Source organism: Podarcis filfolensis (genome assembly GCF_964270895.1).
Source record: "Podarcis filfolensis genome assembly, chromosome: 3".
NCBI lineage: Eukaryota > Metazoa > Chordata > Lepidosauria > Squamata > Lacertidae > Podarcis > Podarcis filfolensis.
In genome coordinates this window covers 78,577,221-78,597,623 of record NC_139606.1, presented here as the reverse complement: position 1 = coordinate 78,597,623, position 20,403 = coordinate 78,577,221, and the positions used below count along the sequence as shown (strand labels likewise).

At 39.2% G+C, this 20,403-nt stretch overlaps 1 protein-coding gene across 1 annotated transcript in view; it reads right to left on the bottom strand.

Annotated features, from left to right (window-relative positions):
- Positions 1–206: 206 nt before the first annotated feature.
- FMN2 (formin 2) overlaps positions 207–20,403 on the bottom strand; it is a 161,971-nt gene continuing 141,774 nt past the window's right edge. Inside the window, exons 17-19 of the mRNA XM_083605979.1 lie at positions 16,548–16,697; positions 3,431–3,512; positions 207–2,161 (exon numbers count right to left, since the gene is read on the bottom strand). Coding sequence (XP_083462105.1) covers positions 2,135–2,161; positions 3,431–3,512; positions 16,548–16,697 — 259 coding nt within the window. The 3' untranslated portion in view covers positions 207–2,134. The remainder of the gene's footprint in view (positions 2,162–3,430; positions 3,513–16,547; positions 16,698–20,403) is intronic.

Genomic DNA, 20,403 nt, shown 5'->3' with positions numbered 1-20,403 from the left:
GCCACACACCATAGTCAAATTCAACTGAACTTAACCATCCAGGGGTCCTTTATCTTTACATTTTAGTCTATATTTTGGACTGCAAGTTTTTCAGAGCAGCGGCTTTTAAATATTTCTATCCATTAACAGTTCAGAATTCTTGCAGGTACCAACAGCAATTCAAAATCCCAGTGCAATAAGAGTCCAAAGTACTGTATACACAAAAGAACTTCAATTTCATTATTTGTTTTATTTTTCATATAAATAAACATTCTAAAAAAAATTGGAATAGAAACACTAAATACAGTATTGCACATAGCGATCTTTGTTAAGTGTAGTATTATTTAATTTAGTATGGCAATAAACATATTGGAGATACTGAAGGGAAGAGGATGGCTACAAAACTTAAACATGCTACAATGTTTTTAAATGCACTTAAATGAAAGAAAACACAGAAGTTAAAACAGCAAGAGACTATAGCTTACATAAATACAAACATGGGTTTTTCATCAGTGCTATTAAAATATCTGTAACTTCTTTATTTGCTCTTCATAGGTCTCTTGTAACAACAATCTTCTCTTTTCTATTTCCCAAGAAATAACTTTATTCCTGACACTGGGGAAACAAATAAAGGAACTACCAGGAACTAACCTGAAAGACGAAAAAATTTCAGGCTGATCAGTAATCACATAACAGGAAACAATTTCCCCAATGAATGAAAAATATATTTTTAGTGCTTGGCATTTTAAAAAGTCAATTCCTGAGGTCATAATTTATGTAGCCTTTTCAATGCCTGGAACCAGAGACTGACATCTGGACAACCAGGTATCATGTACTGGGCTACATGGAAAGAGAGAGAAAGTAATTTCAGCAGGTTAGAACTTAAAACCACCCCAGCACCTTCCATGCTAAATGGCTTTGGGATCTATGCACTTTATCCCACCCCCCTTAAATTTGGCTGTTTTCAATAACCTTTGAATGTAGATCTATGCTACATTGTGCGGAGGAGGCAGTCTAATCTAGATGTGACCAATCATTCGGTTGTCTTTATTGGCCGAGATTGAGGTGGCACTGCAACTATTTATGTAGTTTACGGTATGGGCACTCAATAAAATGTAAAGCTGAATTAATCAATAGTCCTTGCTTTGTCACCAGAAAACTGAGGTTCACAATATCACCCTTGATCATCTGGAAGGATAATAAAAGGGAAGTATTTAGTACTTTACACTGCAAGATTCAATAGATTTGTAGGAAGTCTACTACAAGTTTCTTGTTACTCTGTAAACTTTTTTATTTTAAAAAAATGTTTGTAGCAAACCAAAGCCTGTTTAGTATCCTTCAAATGATTCCTACGCTGTGCTGCAGCCTTGAGTAGCCTTCCTTTGTTTCCATCTTTTGTACATGGATGGGGAAATTAAGAACCTCCAGATACTGCTAGACTACAGTCCCCATCTTCCCTGACTACTGGCCATGATGGCTGGGGCTTATGGGAGTTGTTGTTTATCAACATTTGAAAAATCACAAATTCCCCACCCCTGCTTTATTATGTGGCAGAAAATGCAGAGATAATGTCCCGCCTTGTCAACTGTAAAGATTTGCTGTGCTGAACATACCTTGTTTTGGAAATGGATTATAGTGTAAAAGGAGCAGTTTACCCATTCAAAATACAGATTACAAATGTCAATATGAAACAGACACGAACAATTCTCAAGAAGTAGCCCTAATCTAAATGTAGCACTGCAGTGTATTTGCTCTGGAAAGATCTTGCCAACAGGAATGGAAATGTAGTGTTTGTATGATAGATGTTTATAGTTTCAGTATGTTTAGGGCAGACTGAATGACTGCCTCTTAGACCAGGTGCTTTAGTTATTGTTAGTGTTCCTCCAAATACATTGCAAAAGCATATTTGGATGAAAAAGACAAGATGGAGTGCATGGAAGAGGCATGCCTTAAATTAATATCTTTTATGATTTTGGACACTCCATACAGCAAATCTGTTTATCAATGAATGCCCAGCAGATTCTAGTCAGTGGGAACAGAAAACAAATGCAAACAGGTCAAGAAAACAAATGGGTCAAGTGATGTAGTCTCCTTCCCCCCAACAGACTTATTGAGTTTATTGAACAGGTGGACAATGATGCGTGCCGTTTGACCTTCATATTTTCATACTTATCTTCGCTTTCTGAAAATGAAAAGGTGAAGAAAATATCAGTTTCAAAATTTCGGAGCATGTGAACTAATCATCAACCATGCAGTGAGAACCCCAAAGATACAAAAAATGGGTAATCTACCATTTTCCTCTCTTGCAAATAAGACTAAGATTGAAATCCAGTTAAATCAGAATGTTTGGATGCCAAGCTGAGCTGTTTCCAATACACTATCTTCAAGTGCAAGAAAGAATGAAAACCATTTAAGTTTCATTAAAAACAGCACCTCCATTTTATGTTATCAGTGTCACATGTCTGAAAGCACAGCAGGCACTTTCAGCTTCTGCATATAACAGATCACTGAACCAAGTCCAGCGTCCTAAACCACAGAAGCATTTTACTCCAAATAGCAATACAACCTTGGGAATATGTTGTGCCCCACGTGCTTTTCTAAGTTTTGTGTTCCAAAATCTCTCAATTTGGGCCTTATCTGCTAACTCCTAGTAGGTTTTGTTTCATTGGAAAATCAATTTAAGTTTGTTGCCAATTACAATATGAAGCTCCCATCTGGGAGTACCCAAAGAGCAGCAGGATTTACAGGTCCCAGCCCCAGGGAGCTTGCAATCTAAAATACACACAGGGAAACAACAGAGAAAGGTGCAGAGATGCAAGGATTTCAATATACTTAGTTACACTATGGTATAGGCCAGGGGTCTGCAAACTTTTTCAGCAGGGGGCTGGTCCACTGTCCCTCAGACCTTGTTGGGGGCTGGACTATATACATATATATTTTTTTAAAATGAATGAATTCCTATGCCCCACAAATAACCCAGAGGTGCATTTTAAATAAAAGCACATATTCTACTCATGTAAAAACACCAGGCAGGCCCCACACATGACCCAGAGATACATTTTAAATGAAAGGACATATTCTACTCGTGTAAAAACACACTGATTCCTGGGTTTGATTTAGAAGGTGATTAGGCCAGATCTGGCCCCCGGGGCCTTAGTTTGCCTACCCATGGTATAGGGACTCTGGGGTAATCCAAAGCCTTGTTTGAAAGGGGGTGATTTGAATAAATTAAAGGAAATAAGGGAGGCGGCCATACAGAGATGGTTCCAAGAGGCAGCTCTAGGTATAAAGGGCATCAATGGAAAATGGGTAGAGTCATTAAGTGAGTTTCAACATTTTTTGTTTTACTGATGCTAAGAGGAAATGATGAGGATTTCTGCTCAGAAACCTTAACAGGAGGAGAACACTCATACATAGCAGGCACAAAAAAACATAAGTGAACTATACTTACAATTCCAGAATCGTGCTTTTGTTTTATATTGTAAAGAGATTTCCCCTTTTTCTGTCTACATACTTCTTCAGCTTCTTTTAGTCTGCAACACATTTAATTGATTCGCCAAATCAAAACCACTTGTGAAGGCTGAATAACACGTGAAGGACAGCTCAAGGACAATATTTTTCAACATACAATAATTCTGAGGGCTTGCAGAATATAAATGATAAGCGATATTGCCAATAAAAGCCCATCTGCTGCAAGGAGACATGCAAACTGTAACAGTTGCTGTATGCAAATATGATATTCCTGAATGTACTGTTCTGTTGTACCTAATGCCCCATAGTTGAGAATAAGAATGATAATACTAGATATACAAAGTTCCATTACATCTCTCATACTCTTTACAGTTTAAAGATCAGAACCAGTTCCCTTGGGTTTATTTATTGCTTTATATACTGTAGTTATCTGACAAGTGATTTCTGCATTAATTCCTTTGCCTAATGATTAAATTTATTCTAAGAAACTCTTGAAATTGTTGATCATAAATCACAATGCATTTTTGGAGGTTGAATCTGAACCTGTTTTACTGTAGAACATAATTCCACTTCTGACAGGAATTCTCCATTAACAACCCAATTGGGTCACTAGAGCCCCATAACTTTATTGTTAAAAACCCAGCATCAGCAGTCCATAAAGAAAATGATGGTTCTAACATGAGAAAACAACAACGGCAACAATATAAAAAGAAAATGAGAAATAATTGCTATATTTATTTAACTTATTTCATAAAATTTATACACCTCTTAATTTTTAAAAAACCTCAAAGTGGTTTACAAAAAGATAAAACTGAGAAAAATTCACAACCATACTTTAAAACATATAGAAGTTAACATACCAAAACAGTTTAAAATTACCTCAACTTTCAAAGAACTTGTGTAGGCTTGTCTAAACAAGAATGTTTATTGCTCTCCAGTTTTATGTTTAGGAGGCCATTACTATGAAAAGGATATCAGATCCTCAGAAGATCACTTTTGAATGATATTTTGAACATTCTCATTTTCAAAAACATCTTTGAATATGAACATTTTATTGAGCCTTGGGGGGAAAACTCAGCATCTAAACCAGATGTGGACTACAATTCCCACCAGCCCTAGCCAGCATGACCAATGGTCAGGGATTATGGGTGCTGTAGTCCACACTACCTGCAGGGTACCACATTGGCTATCCCGGATCTAAACAGAAAAACAAGAACAGTTGAAATATGTAATTTAAAGTGAGCTACTTGATAGTTCTCACATTGTTTCTATATCCTTAGCTTGTTTGTCATTACATTGTCCAACTTGCCTTTTCTATAACCATGAGGACTATAATTTTAAAAGAAGTCAGAATTCACATGAATAAAAAAGGAGCCTATGGCATGCTTTATGCTATGTACGGGAGGCAGGCTGTCCTCCCCTGAGTAACGATATATCATGCTAATCTCTCTACAGCATCCTTACCATCTTTTCTGCTTCAGGTTTATTGTTCTCATGAGAAGAACTCCTTTGCTTTGGCTGCCATACCAGACTTTCCAGACAATTGTTTTTCTTACTTACAAGCTCGTTTATTCAGATATGTAAGCAAGTGGTTAACAGTTGTAGGGAAAGAACAGAGCATTTCAGGAGACAGCATGGCTGGGTACTAGCACTCCTGGAAGCTGTCTGAGACTAGTTTAGATGGAAAAATCTGCAGACTGGTCCAACCCATACACAAAGAAAATATTAAAAAAAACTGCAGCAGAGAAGTTATTGTTCCGATTCCCTCCAAACAGCAGTGTGGTAAAGTGGGCCAATTGAATATAAGTTATCGGTGTTAGATGGGCTCTCACCACAGACTGAAATATTAAAAGGGCCCAAAGCCACAAATAGAAAACAAGTGACCTTATCAACGAAAAGCTGTATTGTATATGCGTACCTCAGTAAGAGGAAATGACAATTTCCTCAGTGCTAAACAAGGTACCGTGGTACCTCAGGTTAAAAACTTAATTCGTTCCGGAGGTCCGTTCTTAACCTGAAACTGTTCTTAACCTGAAGCTCCACTTTAGCTAATGGGGCCTCCTGCTGCCACCGTGCCACCAGAGCACGATTTCTGCTCTCATCCTGAAGCAAAGTTCTTAACCTGAAGCACTATTTCTGGGTTAGCGGAGTCTGTAACCTGAAGCGTATGTAACCTGAAGCGTATGTAACCCGAGGTAACACTGTATGGCCTAAATGAAAGGAACTCAAATATTCTCATGTTGCTATTTTGCTTGTGGTTGTTTCACATTTTATAGCTGTTGTCATTATTATTATTATTATTATTATTATTATTATTATTATTATTATTATTTTGGAGCTGGTTTTCATATTGTTTTGTGAACCACCTGATAGGGTAAAAAGACAGTTTATAAATAGTAGTAAATCAATAGTTCCAGTGTGCGGAAAGGTATGTGAAGCTTCACAACATCATCTCCCCCCCCCCCACTGCCCCCTATTGTGATGACTAGAACTCCAGATGTGCTGGGCAGGACCAGAAAAGGAATGGGCAGGAGGAGTCACAGGTGCCCACATGGCAAGATGTGTGAGTTCCACATACAACTGACACTTGCACTTCTTGACCAGATGATGGTATGGAAGTATCTGCTTGGTGACCCACATGCAAGTCCTACAAATGGAAGCACAAGTCATCATTTCCCAGAATGTGTGACGTGGCTCTAACATTCAATCCTGTAGTGATTTAGAAGACCATCCCATAATATAAAATCACCTCAACCAATGGAAATTGTTTTGATAGTAATCAAGTACAACATGCACCAAACAAATAATCGTGGAGGAATACCTGGGAATAAAACCCAAGTTTCTTTCCAAAATCCCAATGGACCTAGAAGAAATGGCCTAGCTTCCTCATTATATTGAATTATATTGAACTATCATGTTTCAAGTATTCTTCTGCACACAGGCCAGCTGTCTCTACCAGGGGGTAGATTGGAAATGTCTCACAGTTCTCACCTTTTACTTCCTGGATTGTAAAAATGTGCCTGTGGCTCCTGTCTCCAAGCACACCTTTCCTACATGTGGGACATGTCGCCATTTATCAACACAGCCCCTAAGTGTACCCAAGCACACATGACCACAGGTGACTGGAAGATCCCCACCACCACATGCCACTGCCACCTCATCCGTTTCTCCCCTGATTCTACAGGGTCAAAAATTGGGATTATTCCCTATGGATATTTGGCATTTCCTGCACATCATGGGTTATTCCTCACAAAGACGTTTGAATTTAATATTTAATATTGTCTAGGGCTGGATATGAAGAGTAAACTGTTTTGGTTCTTTTTACATTATCTGGTTTATTCTTCATACCTTTCATTTCCAATATTAATTAATTAAGTTTTAAAAGTATTTTAACCCAGGTGTTACTGCATGCCTCTGACAATCTTTCCCCTGTGTGCCAGACTGCACTTTGATGCTACATACTTAGCCGAACAAGAAATTACGGTAGAAACTAGCTGAACTCTACTTGTAACTTGGGAATTAGCTGCTAATTGCCCCCTCCCTGGTTGAAAATTAACATGAACCAAATGTGTGTGTGTCATATTATAATTTTTTTTAAAAAATTAGCTGGTTACCAGGCATGTGGTTCAAAAGATTTTCCAATTCTGTCCTTGAATAAAGTGTGGATAGATAGCAGAGGGTTAACCTAAACAAAGGGAACTGTTCCTTGTTTCCATCATAATTAAGTTGTTTTCCCCCCAGCACTTTTACCTCTCTATCCTTCTTATTTATTGTCAGGCAAATGTATACAAAATGTTCACTATGATTAAGTCTGAAAACAGTTTGCAAGATGAATAAGATAGATACAGGGAAAAGAAACCAGACATTCTTGCAGAATCATTTTATCTATCTTCTACACCAAACACTAGACTGATCATGGGCTTATCATGAGAGAATTTCTCCCATCATTCAACCCAGTGAGAAAGAAAGCCACTTCCCTGCCACTAAGCATTAATAATTTTGTCTAAAGAAGTATTTCTGGTAGACAGATTCATTTCCTACTGGCTCCAAGTTGGCTTGGTGCAGATACCTTTACACTTTGCCAGAGTCTAGTAGTACATGACTAATTTAAACAGACTGACAAGGCTGGAATGTTCATGCATTTGGTAGTTGAAGTGGTCACGACAAGCCTTCCAACAATAAGCTAAGGAGTAGCTAACATTACTCTTTTAAAAAAACATACTTCCAGGATCCTAGCACCAAATTTATCTACTTATTAATTCAGTACTCTCTGGAATAATAATAAGAATAAGAGTAATAGAATCCAACCACTGCAATTTCAAAACACAGCATGGTTTCTATTTCCTTTTTAAAATGATGGCTTAAAACATTCTGCATTGATTTCTCAGGATTTCTGATGGCAGATTACTCTTCACATTTGTAGATGTGTATTGAAGATTTGCTTTTAAATTTAGGTCCACAGTACTTACACCCACTTTCATATCCTTCGAATAGAACTTTTATTCACTAACATTAACCACACTAGTAACATCAAGGGTTGCTTCCATGCCATGATTCTTCACCTTTTTTGCTGTTTACTACTCAGTGGCAATTGTCCATGATGGAGAACATTTCCTTCATTGATGCTATAAAATTACTTGGCACTGTAGCTTGACCTCCAGATCACCTTGTATAAAACTTAGTATAAGCATGCTGGTATCTCAGCATAGCAGCAACATTATTTCATCCCAAAGAAAATCGTCAACATCTTCTATGGGGGTAAGATTGATCTACTTGTGATGGCCCATTCACATGATCTCTGAGTTATTTTGAGACAATAGTTGCCCTTGTCCTTCCATGTTGCCTCTCACACCAGAAGACAACGATCAGATGTTCCAAGATTTTTATTTTCACTTTAAAGCAGCATCACTGAAAGGGAGAATCTAGCTTGGGAAAATGGTAAGGGGGGAAAGGATTAACACCTCCTCCCCCAGTGCCCCTGCTCCAATATATTTCAGCAGCTTTTAAGCGTATATCAAAACTCAGCAGCTTTTAAGCGTATATCAAAACATTGGAAGATCCAACTTTACATTTCCCATGTAACATGTAGTCTGTTCCCTGGATTTAAGAGGAAAGGGAGGTGATGGCAGCGCACTGTCTGTGGGACCTGAAGTTATTGGGAGGAAGGGGGCTTTTTCTCCAGGCATCATGGACCAGACTAAAGAACGGACAGAAAGAACAGAAGAGCAAACTAGTCAGGAAAGGGGCATGAAAAGGGGTCTTGAGAGAAGCAAACACGTATACAGAAAGGAAAAGAAATGGTGAGGCAGAAATTACCACCAGCACCAGTGGCAGTGGCTATGAAAGGTTTAACTCTTGAGCCATATGAAGTTTCTCCTTTAAGCAGTTCTGAGGGTTAGGAACTTTGCCACTACCACTGATCTTGTTACTAAAACTCAAAGTGCACGGGCCCACCTTCCTAACCTTCCAGCCTCAAACAAACAAACAATTGCAATTCCCTTGTCCCTAGGTGTGTCGTCATAAAGTCCAATTTGCTCACTTCTATTCTGAAGGCTAACAAAAGATCCGTTAGCTTACTTTGAGAGGACGTGCCTCCTGCTACAAGATTAAATGCCCTTCTTTGGAAGAAGCAGTGACAGCTTACCGGCATGCTACTTCCTATGCAATACATAGCTACACAATGCCAGACTTTAAATCGTTCAACAGCAAGCTTTAAATCATCCTGCCGAGTAATCTGTAGGGAGACATACCAGTCTTTCTTCAGAGGGAGATCAATGAGCTGTGGAGACATATTGGCCAGGAATCTCTCCTTTCATCTAGATGTACAACATGACACACCAGGTGCCAGCTTAAGTGCTATTCTTGCAGGAATGGGCAACTTTTATAGCCAAGGAAGTCCAAGATGCATCTTAGGGTTTGAAAGTGTGGAAGTGGCTGCTAGTCTGAAACAACTGAATTGGATTTGAGAAACATAGCATCAAGAATTCAGATAACTTTACTTCAGTTTCTGTTTGTGATAAAATTTATAAGCTTTAGGCTTATTGTTTGCAATTTATTGGAATTTTCCACCGACTAAAACAATTTGGGGTGGGTGGGGGTGGGTCACAAACCTCCTTTATTTTAGCAAGCTGCAAAGGTTTATCTGTTGTTTTCGTTTTTCAGCTATGTAGAAACTCTTGCAAACATAAATTTATGCATAACTGGGGCTCCTTATATAAGGTAAGGGTGGGATCTGCCTGCACCCAGTGAAGGGGAAAGCTCTGCATCAAACTCAATGAATGAAGTGGGGAGTTCAATGTTACAGCAAGCATCACAAAACATTCTGGGTCTGCCCTTACGCTATATGGTAAAATACTGACTCCACTGAAGTTACCAGAGCAGACCTGATGAGAAATGCCCATTGTGAAATCTGTCCATTTATTCCTACTTTCTGTTAACTGGTTACTGATCAATATGAAGGCCTGTCCTCTTACCCAAGTGTCACATACCAATATTGTGAATGGTCACGGTGCTTATAACTCTAACTGAAGCTCTAACTAAATTATCACAAACTGTCCTTTTTGGATTTTTTTTAACGTTTCAGCTCCATCCTAATACACTGGTGTGAGTAGATAACTAAGGAAAACAATTCTAGCACCTGACGAAGTGGGCAATAGTCTATGAAAGCTTATGCCATTATATATTTATTAGTCTTTAAGGTGGTATGGGAAATTCTGTTGTTTCCATGGAGCGTAGCTACTGTTTAAAAAACAAACAAGCAAGTATTTCCATTCTATCTATCTATCTATCTATCTATCTATCTATCTATCATCTATCTATCTATCTATCTATCTATCTATCTATCTATCTACCTCCAGGGCAGCTCCATCTGGTACACAGGCTGAGACCCTATCTACCCGCGAACTGTCTCACCAGAGTGGTGCATGCTCTGGTTATCTCTCACTTGGACTACTGCAATGTGCTGTATGTGGGGCTACCTTTGAAGGTGACCTGGAAACTACAACTAATCCAGAATGCAGCAGCTAGATTGGTGACTGGGAGCGGCCGCCGAGACCACATAACACTGGTCTTGAAAGACCTACATTGGCTCCCAGTACATTTCCGAGTACAATTCCAAGTGTTGGAGCTGACCTTTAAAGCCCTAAGCGGCCTCGGTCCAGTATATCTGAAGTAGCGTCTCCACCCCCATCATCCTACCTGGACACTGAGGTCCAGTGCCGAGGGCCTTCTGGCAGTTCCCTCACTGTGAGAAGTGAGGTTAAAGTGAGGTTACAGGGAACCAGGCAGAAGACCTTCTCGGTAGTGGCACCCGCCCTGTGGAACACCCTCCCACCAGATATCAAAGAGAACAACAACTACCAGACTTTTAGAAGATATCTGAAGGCAGCCCTGTTTAGGGAAGCTTTTATTGTTTGATGCATGTCCCCAGCTGTCCAGAGTGGCTGGGGAAGCCCAGCCAGATGGGCGGGGTATAAATAATAATAATAATAATAATAATAATAATAATAATTATCTATTTTATATCTCACTCTTTATCACATGATCTCAGGATGAGGTACAGTGTAAAATCTACTAGCATACAAATACAGGGTTTTCCTTTACTTCCTAGCAGCAATTCTTGCATATACATACTTTTTAAATTAGTTGCTGGGACCAACAGGATTGTATTTTATTTTATTTTTTAAAATAATTTTTATTAACTGGCCAATCACATCAAATTAAATCACATCACATAATTCCAAATTACAAAGCCAAATTTTAAAATTTTGTTGGGGGAACCCATACTTCAAGATCCAAAGGGGGATTCAAATCATCTTCTTATTACTGCGTTAACGTCCAAATCAGTCCCAATCAGTCCAGACAAAGTTCATAATTCTATCCAGTCTTATCTTGGTGTTTCCACATCATATCTTGTTCATATAATTTCTATTTTTCCTTTACGATCTCTTCTGTTAGTCTCCTTAAGCCGATAAGCAAAATAATAATCCTGTGTGGATTTCCCGTTCCTCCACTAAGTCCAGATGGTTTCCATATATCTCCTTCGTAGATAGCATCGCTCTTTCCATCATGAATTTGGCATTTGTCGCTCTTAAGTCCCACCGAGGAGTTGATCCACGATATGTAAACAACTCTATTTCTCTCTTTCTCCTCCCAGACCCAAGAGCTCCAACAATGCCTCCCAAAATGGCGACGGCATTTTTAACTGCGTCATTCCAAAACTCTTAGCTTTCCAGCTTCATCTTGAAACATTGCTTTGGTTCGAAAGTTTATCTCCACACAGCCTTAAATCCACAGCTTAAGTCCTTAGTTTCTGACTCATTAGGGGAGGGGATTCTTGTTAAATCACATAAGAAAAAGGAAGGCAGGTTTTTCCCCCCTCCCCCCTCAGTCATTTGTCATACCGTATCTTGACGTATCTTCTCATATTTTATTCTTGTCTTGTTATCAGAAATCTCTTCTGTCAGCAGTCTTTACTCCCCTTTTTCCTTGAAGCATGTGCAATTTATCTCGTCCAAATTGTTTCTTTTGCAGATGCTTGCAACTAGTGGCGCGAATCAGGGACGGCGTCCAGGAGTGCCAGAATCCCACAGGAGGGCTTTGTGCCTAGTGCCCCCACCCCCACAAATTCGGGGGTGGTATAGGGCACAGCAGGCAAGGGCCGTCCCCCCCACAATCCTGGGGGGGTTAAGGAGGCTAATTACCCCCATCATAGCCTCCAAATTACCTCGTGTTGGTCGGAGAGATGTTATTGTCAGCCATCTTCCGATGCGCCACCTAGTGGCCCCCACCAACAGGATTGTATTTTAAAAGTCATGTACAGAGAAATGGAAGAGGCAGCTATAGGGTGATGATACACAGCTTTATTTTTGACTCTCCTTCCTTGGAGGTTTCTAAACAGAGGTTGGATGGCCATCTGTTAGGGATGCTTTAGCTGAGATTCCCGCATTGCAGTGGGTTGGTCTAGATGACTCTTGGGTCTCTTCCAGCTCTAAGAGTCTATGATTCTATGAGTTAAGTGAAGCTGCGGAGGTTCTGAACTGGTGCCTAGATTTGATAATAGGCTGGATGAGGGCCAATAAATTGAAACTGAATCCTGATCCAGTGGAGGCACTGAAGGACCCGGGAACTGATGCACAACCAGCTCTAGATTGGGACTACATTCCCACCAGACAGATCAAGTTTGCAGCTTGACGGTATTTTAGATACATCATTGTCAAGTGGCCCTGAAGAAGTCTCAGAAACTTCAACTAGTACAGAACACAGCTGCCAGAATTTTTACTGGTATGTGTACTCTAAATAAACAAACATACATAGTATGCAATAAGCATCAAGCAGACCTGGCAACTGAGCAGTGCGAAAGCCTGAGAAGTCCTGCCTCTTAGTTTCTGTTTCTCTCTTTACGTGTTTGTGTGTGTGTGTGTGTGTGTGTGTTTGTGTGTGTGTGTGTGTGTGTGTGTGTACACACACTGCTTAACCACTTAATTTACACCTAGAAGTCTCAACCAAAAGTCTTAAGAAGACAGCTCTGAACTGTAGTTATAGCAACAGATAGAGAAGTAAATTCCCTGAAAGGTGATGCTTAGTTTCTTGAGCAACGGCCTCCATTACTGCCTAATTTCTTCCCCGAGGTCCTTCATGCCTCTTTGGCATTTTAGCCAAGGCTTGAACACCCTCACCCCCTCCTGCGTGTTCAACTAGAGGTGGCAGTTGCAGCACTGAGAAAAATAATCTGTGCTTCTCCCAATGAAAAGAAAGACAGGGAGGGAATGCATGTGCTTCTTTGGCAATGCCACCCTTCATGGGAACTTACGATAGGCTGCTCAGGAAGAAAACCTTCCAGTCCTTTCATTTCACACCCCACCTAAAACAAAAGTGGAATGGTAGCCGATGAAGGGGTTACAAAACCTTGGAATGAGCAATTAAGATTCCTGCCATCAGGTTGGAAGAACAAGTTGCTCTCTCATAGCCAAAAATCTCCCCAGTGAAGAATAGCAATGCCTAGTAAAAGAGCAGAGTGCAGTCACACTCCATAGCCGTCAATGCTGAGTTAAGTAAATCCTTGGATACCCTCATGTATTATGAATGGCTGGAATGCAACCCATTGTTCACAAAAGCAATATCTGGTTACTCAAAGATTCAGCACATACCACACTGGATTTTTTTAAAAAGAAGGTTGTATTCAAAATGAATTTCTGGAACACAGAGAAGGGTCAAAGGTTTCAGAGCAAAGTTAAAATATAGGCAGCAGGTGTAACATTTAGACATGCTGATGTCAATGGGAAGGCACCCAAGCCCTGCTAAAAATTGGTCTGGGATTCTCCTTGAACACGGAAAGATGTCACAACATTGATGCAATGAAGCAAAGCCTCAAGATTCAGCTCTGGTAAAAACTAATGCCATTCATTCTTTGCATCACATTACTGGAGTGAAACTGGAAGACCTCACAGATTTAAAGCAAATAAGAACTGAGTCCTTAAAAATACAAGCATAAGGAAACAGCTACAGACAAGCTTATTAGAAGTGCATTGTTGGAAGGAGTCTGAAAATAATAAATAATAAAACCAAATAAAATCAGTGCCATGGCTGATTCTCTGCACTTCAGTCATCTCTGGCAGTTGCTAACTCAGTCTCCTGGAGAGAAGATTTTGAAAACTCCTTGGCTAACTTTTCTTCCTTTATGCTGACTAATTGCTAGTGTTTCTTGATTTCCAATTGAAATGGGTTTAGTTCCCTCTTTCCTTTAACAGCTTTAGTACAAAACTTTATCATTGTGGCTAATGTCAGAAAACTAAATTTATATTCTGTCTTTAATTATCTACTTTCTGTGGGACCAATATGCCTCCATAGTCAATGCTAATCTATGAAGGATACATTTTTTGTCATACTAAATAATCCAGAAGATGATTTGAATTGTGTGTCATCAAAACTCTCCAAAATTTTGAAGGATTCCGTTATTCTACACAGATGCTACATCATATCCACCAAACTCAATATAGCACCATCACAATATATTACAGCCATATTTTGCTAGAGGATTATTGATGTGATGATATCTTAGAGAATATGCCAATCAGATAAGTGTTTCTTTATAAAACTAAGGGTGACCCCATTAAGGCCAGAAGTTAAGAGTTCTTGATCAATCCTCCTCTTTAATGTATGTTGTGAATGACATGAACTGAGAATCTTCCTGAAAGCAGTAGCTTCACGCCATTTAAGAGTGCTGTCCGTGGTTGGTTGGTGCTGATGCAGTCAGGCAGCAGTGCTGGAACTTAGTTCCATGCCTGACAAATTCCCAATGTCCAAAAATATAAATAGGGGCTGTTGTTTTTGTGAGTGAAACAAAGAAGCATAACCAAATACTAGTACAAGGTGCAAAAGAGTAACCATTGCCTTAAGGCTAGATTGAAGGTAAGTCTTACACATGTAAATGACATATGCTATTTTTTATTGAGTATTCAAGCAGCATTTCAGATTATATAACATGAATCAGTTACTATTATGGGTGGGCACTGACTGGCTATACAGGCTTAATGATGAGTGTGTGGAAAATAAGACAGCAATAATCTTTGGAAGTTTAGCATAACACTTGCATTGTTTTTCCACTTGGTGGCCAATCAACCTACCCAGCCAGCACATGGGTCTGTTTTAAAGACTTTGCTGTGGATATAATTGGTCACCGTATTTGGGGCTGGGAAGAAATTTGCCTGCAAACAAATTGAATCCATTTGGGATTTTTCTTCCTCATAGCAATCATCACAACTATTGGTGGATAAGGCATTGGGTTGAATCCTCTAGTGGCAGTTCTGGGTGGCAGTCCTGTCCTGAAGCCTACAGGGGAGCAGATAGGCCATAGGACTTCCATGTGGCAGCCTGGGAGGCCAGCTTAGCTGATTCACGTCTTGCGATGGCCCTTAATCCAGGCACAACCTTGAAAACCTCAGGATGAACACCCAGTACCTAAGCCTAAGCCTACACACACCTGTAATCATTAAAGTTGTGGCTATTTGCAACCCCAGAATATTCTTGTGTCTGTTTGTATTGTGTCCGAAACATGGGGAAGCCAGTTCTGGCCAGACTTTACTCACCAAAAAAACTTTGCAGTTGACCCTAGGTGATCTTGCAGGCGTAGGGCTGTGCACAAAAGGCACTAACCCTCCCACACTAGGTGTATTGGAGGAGTGGGATAGCATGAATCTTGCCTTCTCCAATTAAGACTAAGGTAGTTTATGACAGTAAAATATAATAAATCACACAATCATAAATAACAATAATACAATCTCACCCATAATATCATTGTATTCCAGCCTAAAAACCTCCAAAGACTTGCAGAAAAGGCAATATCTAAAACATTCATAGCAAATATGAACGTTTATTAAATTGCGGATTGAATGCCACAGCTTCAGAGCTAGTGCAGAAAATGCTCCACCTCCGCTACACTGCTCTTAATGATGAGTACCTGGGTAGGGTTTCTCCTACCAACGTTGGCAAGTGCGTCTGTAGAGAGAGAGTCAATCTTCCCATGCAGTTCCCAGGCCATTCAGCAGTGCTAGGGAAGCTGTGGCTTTCTAGAATTTCTGGGATTCAATGTCCATTGGTCTCAGTCAGAATGGCCCAATGGTCAAGGATGGAAGTTGTAGTCCAACAACATCTGGAGGGCCACGGGTTTCCCATGTCTACCATTAAGGGTTGGGGTCATAAATTTCAATTAGGTCAACTAGCAGGCTGTGCAACTGTTGCAAGATTGGCTAAATGTGTTTTTATTTTCTCATCAAATGAAGAAACTTGTCTGCAGCATTTTGCAACATATGTAGTTACCCGTATAATTTTTAAAAATGACAGAAGTGGAGCTACAAAACCTAAAAATGTGCAACAGCAGTTTGTCTAGTATAGCATGAGAAGAGATATTGCATTCTTGAGCAGCAAACAGGAGAACATGTGATGACTTTGTAGCAATCACTTAAATATTGGAAGTTAAGAATTTATGATCCATTATTATCATGACGTTTGAACAGTAAACAGATATGTACAATTTTATACATTTTCTTTTTGTATATAATATTAATAATTTTAAAGTAATCAAAAATCAAGAAACCTACCTTTCTTGCAAAATGAGCTTATTTTCCTTCTTCCAGAACTCTTTAAAATCAGAACTGAATTCATGCCAAATGCTGAAGAAGGCATTTAGTGATACCTCCTTCTCACTCATTTTTGGTTTCATGCAGAAATATGCTGCAGTCTCCAAAAAGCTGTTGAAATAAACAAAGAGGGCAACTATTTCATTAGCAACAATGAGAGACAGTCTCTATCTATCATACATGGCTGATAGTACTGGTAAATAAACTGATACCTATCACAAACATAGTCCTAACTCTTCTATTTTCATATTCTGTACTGAATCTGTTTAGAAAACCTGGGGTCTGGTGTTTCTCATATATGTTTCATTATGTGGTCAAAGCTTCTTTCATTTTTTCAACCCAAAAATCAATTGTTCAAAGCCAAGAAAACCAGACTATCGTAACTGTTGATGTATCACTTTTTCATTGCATTTCAATCATTTTCCAAAACATGTCGTTGCAGAACTGACTATTGCAGTTCCTGAGCAAATTTAAAGAAATTACTATGAAATAAAGATAAATGTCTTAAACTGATGAAGCCCAATGATAGGCAGAAAATCTTTGAATTAATAACAGTGACACAGGCATAGCTTTAGAACATTGTAAATCTCTTTCGTTGAACTACATACACACAGTGATTTGTCAGTACGGAAGACAACCTAATTGGTGAATCAAACATGTGGAATTTTGGATTGTGGGAATTCCAAAGCCATCTTGCCCCATGGAAAGGGGAGGTTTGCAGCAACAGCTGGGAACAATCTGGAGGGGAATCCAGAACTTATCCCTTTCTTGGACTGGAAGAGGGTGGCGGGGTTTGCTTGCAGAATTTTGCATGCTACATATGTGTGTATGCATGGTTGTCATAAGGCAAGAAACTTCATAACCTGTGTATCACCTTTGAGAAGGTCTTATCCTATGTACCACTAAACGTTGTTATCAGAAATGGCCCTGAAATTTTTCTTTTTCTCTGAATAAGAAATGGCAAATATCAGTTTGCGTGATACCAAAAGAAGCTGGCCAGTGAAGAGAACGCCTGTGACAAGTTGCTGAGCTTCACAAACCCACCAGCAGACACAGCCCAAACTTGCTTGGCAATTGTGTAAAAGGGAACTGACATTGATGCCCAAACATGCACACAAACGAATGTTTAAAGCTGCATCTATTATTTCCAGACTTCACAAGTTGTGCACATTATACATGCAGCAATCACGTTTGCCATATAAAGTCTGGTGCTGTCCTAGGAATGGGATGATAGCATCACAGAACAACACCAAGTTTACCCAAGGATGCACAAGATTAAAAGCATCACATTCAAAGCAGCCTTTCCAGGCACTATGTCTAAATGTAAGATAACAATAAGCCATAATTCTCTATCTGAAGCCTTTTCAACAATTAGGAAGCCAGACTAGATTGAAACTCCCACAAATAAATGCTCAATGAGTTTGATAAATAGAAGTAACATTTACTGGAGACGTGAAGGCTTTGGTTAAGAATACTACGGGATCAAAGGAGGCAAGACAGGCTTTTACACTGATCACTGTTAATCTTGCTGGGAAAGGACGGAAAGCTGATTCAGTAACACAGAGACATTTAACTCCTAGCAGAATCCCTTTATCTAAACAGCTACAAGTAATACTCAAGTACTCAGCTAGATCACTTCTACGACAGTGGATATATTTGTAAAATGTCAGAAACTGGCACATAGTCAAAAATAATATACAACTATCACTTATATACAAATATGTAGAATATGAGCTGCAATACAAGTAGGCTTAAAACCAGGACTCCTGAGGAATTAAGTTGTTTATCAAGCACAGGAAAGTTGCATTCAAAATAATCATTTGTACTGAGAAAGTTTCCCATATATGGTAGTTGAAAGATCCCTACAGAACTCATTTATTTTTTAAAAAGAAAATAGATGGGTGAATACAAGGTTTGGCATGTTATCTCCCATGCCCTTTCGTAACAAGAAGATTCTAAAATACACTGAGGGCAAAGATCATAGCCTTGTACTTGGAGAGAGAGAGAGAGAGGGAGGGAGGGAGGGAGGGAGGGAGAGGGAGAATGATGCATTGTTTTCTTTTCATAAGGTTTGTAGCATTTTAAATTACAACTTTTATAGCTGAAAGAAAGACTACATATTTACAGCAACAAAACTACAACTCATGTTCTTTGTATTCTGTGTTATCTTATCAGGCTCTCACTCTTTCACACACATATATAATACATACAGTAGGTGAAAGAATAACCATAAGGAGTTTGTTACTAATTTTTGATACTTTTCATATGTATATGGAGCTCTGCATTTTCAGGGATAGAGGATCATTAGTTATTTGGTTTTTATTTATATATTTGTTTGATTGAAGCTTATTGTCAACTGCTTTAGGACCCTTTCTGAGGGGCCCTTTTCTTGATATAAGTACATAAGTAAGTAGTCTCTCTCTCTTTCTCTCTCTCTGTCTCTCTGTGTGTGTGTGAGAGAGAGATTTTTAGAGGTGTTAAATAGAAACTTCTTCCTAATGTCCAGAACTTGAAGTTTTACTGAACGTGAAAATAAAAATGGGGATTCTTAAAATAATAATAGATGTGTAAATGAAACCGTCTTTCGTTATCCAATTTTTTCTTGTGACATGATCTCTTCAAAGTCCCACTCAAATCAACAAAATTTGAACATTTTAAAAAGGCAAACTTGGGGATGAAAGAGAAGTAGTGATTTACCAGATACAGGGACCATAAAAATAGGACCCACTGGAGCATAAGCTGTGACTCTGTGCTCAGTGGAAATGCTGCAATTAGAGAACAAAACCGACAGTCAAAACTCCACAGTCCTAGTCATGGGTTTCTTAATTACAACGTCACTTTGGTGAGGTCACAATGCTTCAGCACTTCGACTTCCTTATCAGCAATTTGGGAACACTTACTAATGAAGAGCGGTTTTTGTCAGGGTAGTGTATTGTTTGTAAAGCTCTTAGAGATGCTTATCTCAAGGGTGCCTGAGCAAAGAGTGCTGTTGTACCTATGCTTCCACCACTGGTGCAGAAATTGTGGGGGTGGGGGAGGTCGCTGTCAGGGATTAACAGAGGCAGCAAAGGTCAGCAGCTTTGCTTCAGCTAGCATGACTTTTCAATCCTACTTAAAAAACAAGTCATTGGTTGTTCACACTGCTGTTTTGTTTATGGAGGGCAGAGGCTAAATGTCTGCTACATGGATTTCAAAGTAGTTCAGATCCCCCACCAATTAAAGATTTAAATACCCTTAAATAAATAAAGATAGTAACTTATCCTTGATTAGGGCTATATATGGCTTCAGTTTTACACAACACAATCCTCATCAGAATAATATGATTGAACGCACCAGTAATTTACTACATACATATATATCCTGTCATTCAACAATTCAGGAGGTTAACTCTAGATTTTAATACTAAAATTTAACAATAAAATATGATGAAGAAAATATAACTAAAATAAGGAAATGCAAAACAAAACCCCATCGCCCCAAGTGAAACAATTTGTAAGAAACCAGTGCCACAGAGTCAGAGTCAGTTTGTTAAGATTGCATGAAAATAGTCCTAAACTATATCCCACAAATAACAGGTCATGCAAACGCAATGTGCGGTATCTGATGCTGTCCCTTTCACTGAATGAGGACATCCATCAGTGGAACAGAGGAGGCAATTTTCTGTGATCCACCTGTCCCTCCCTAAATCTGCTCCAGAAAGTCAGCAGACTGTTCTACTGATGGATTTCTTCTGTCCATGGAGGGGACAGAACTGGATACCACCTAACAGAATAAACTTGGTACTGAAAAGGAAAAAGAGACTGAGTCAAATGAATTT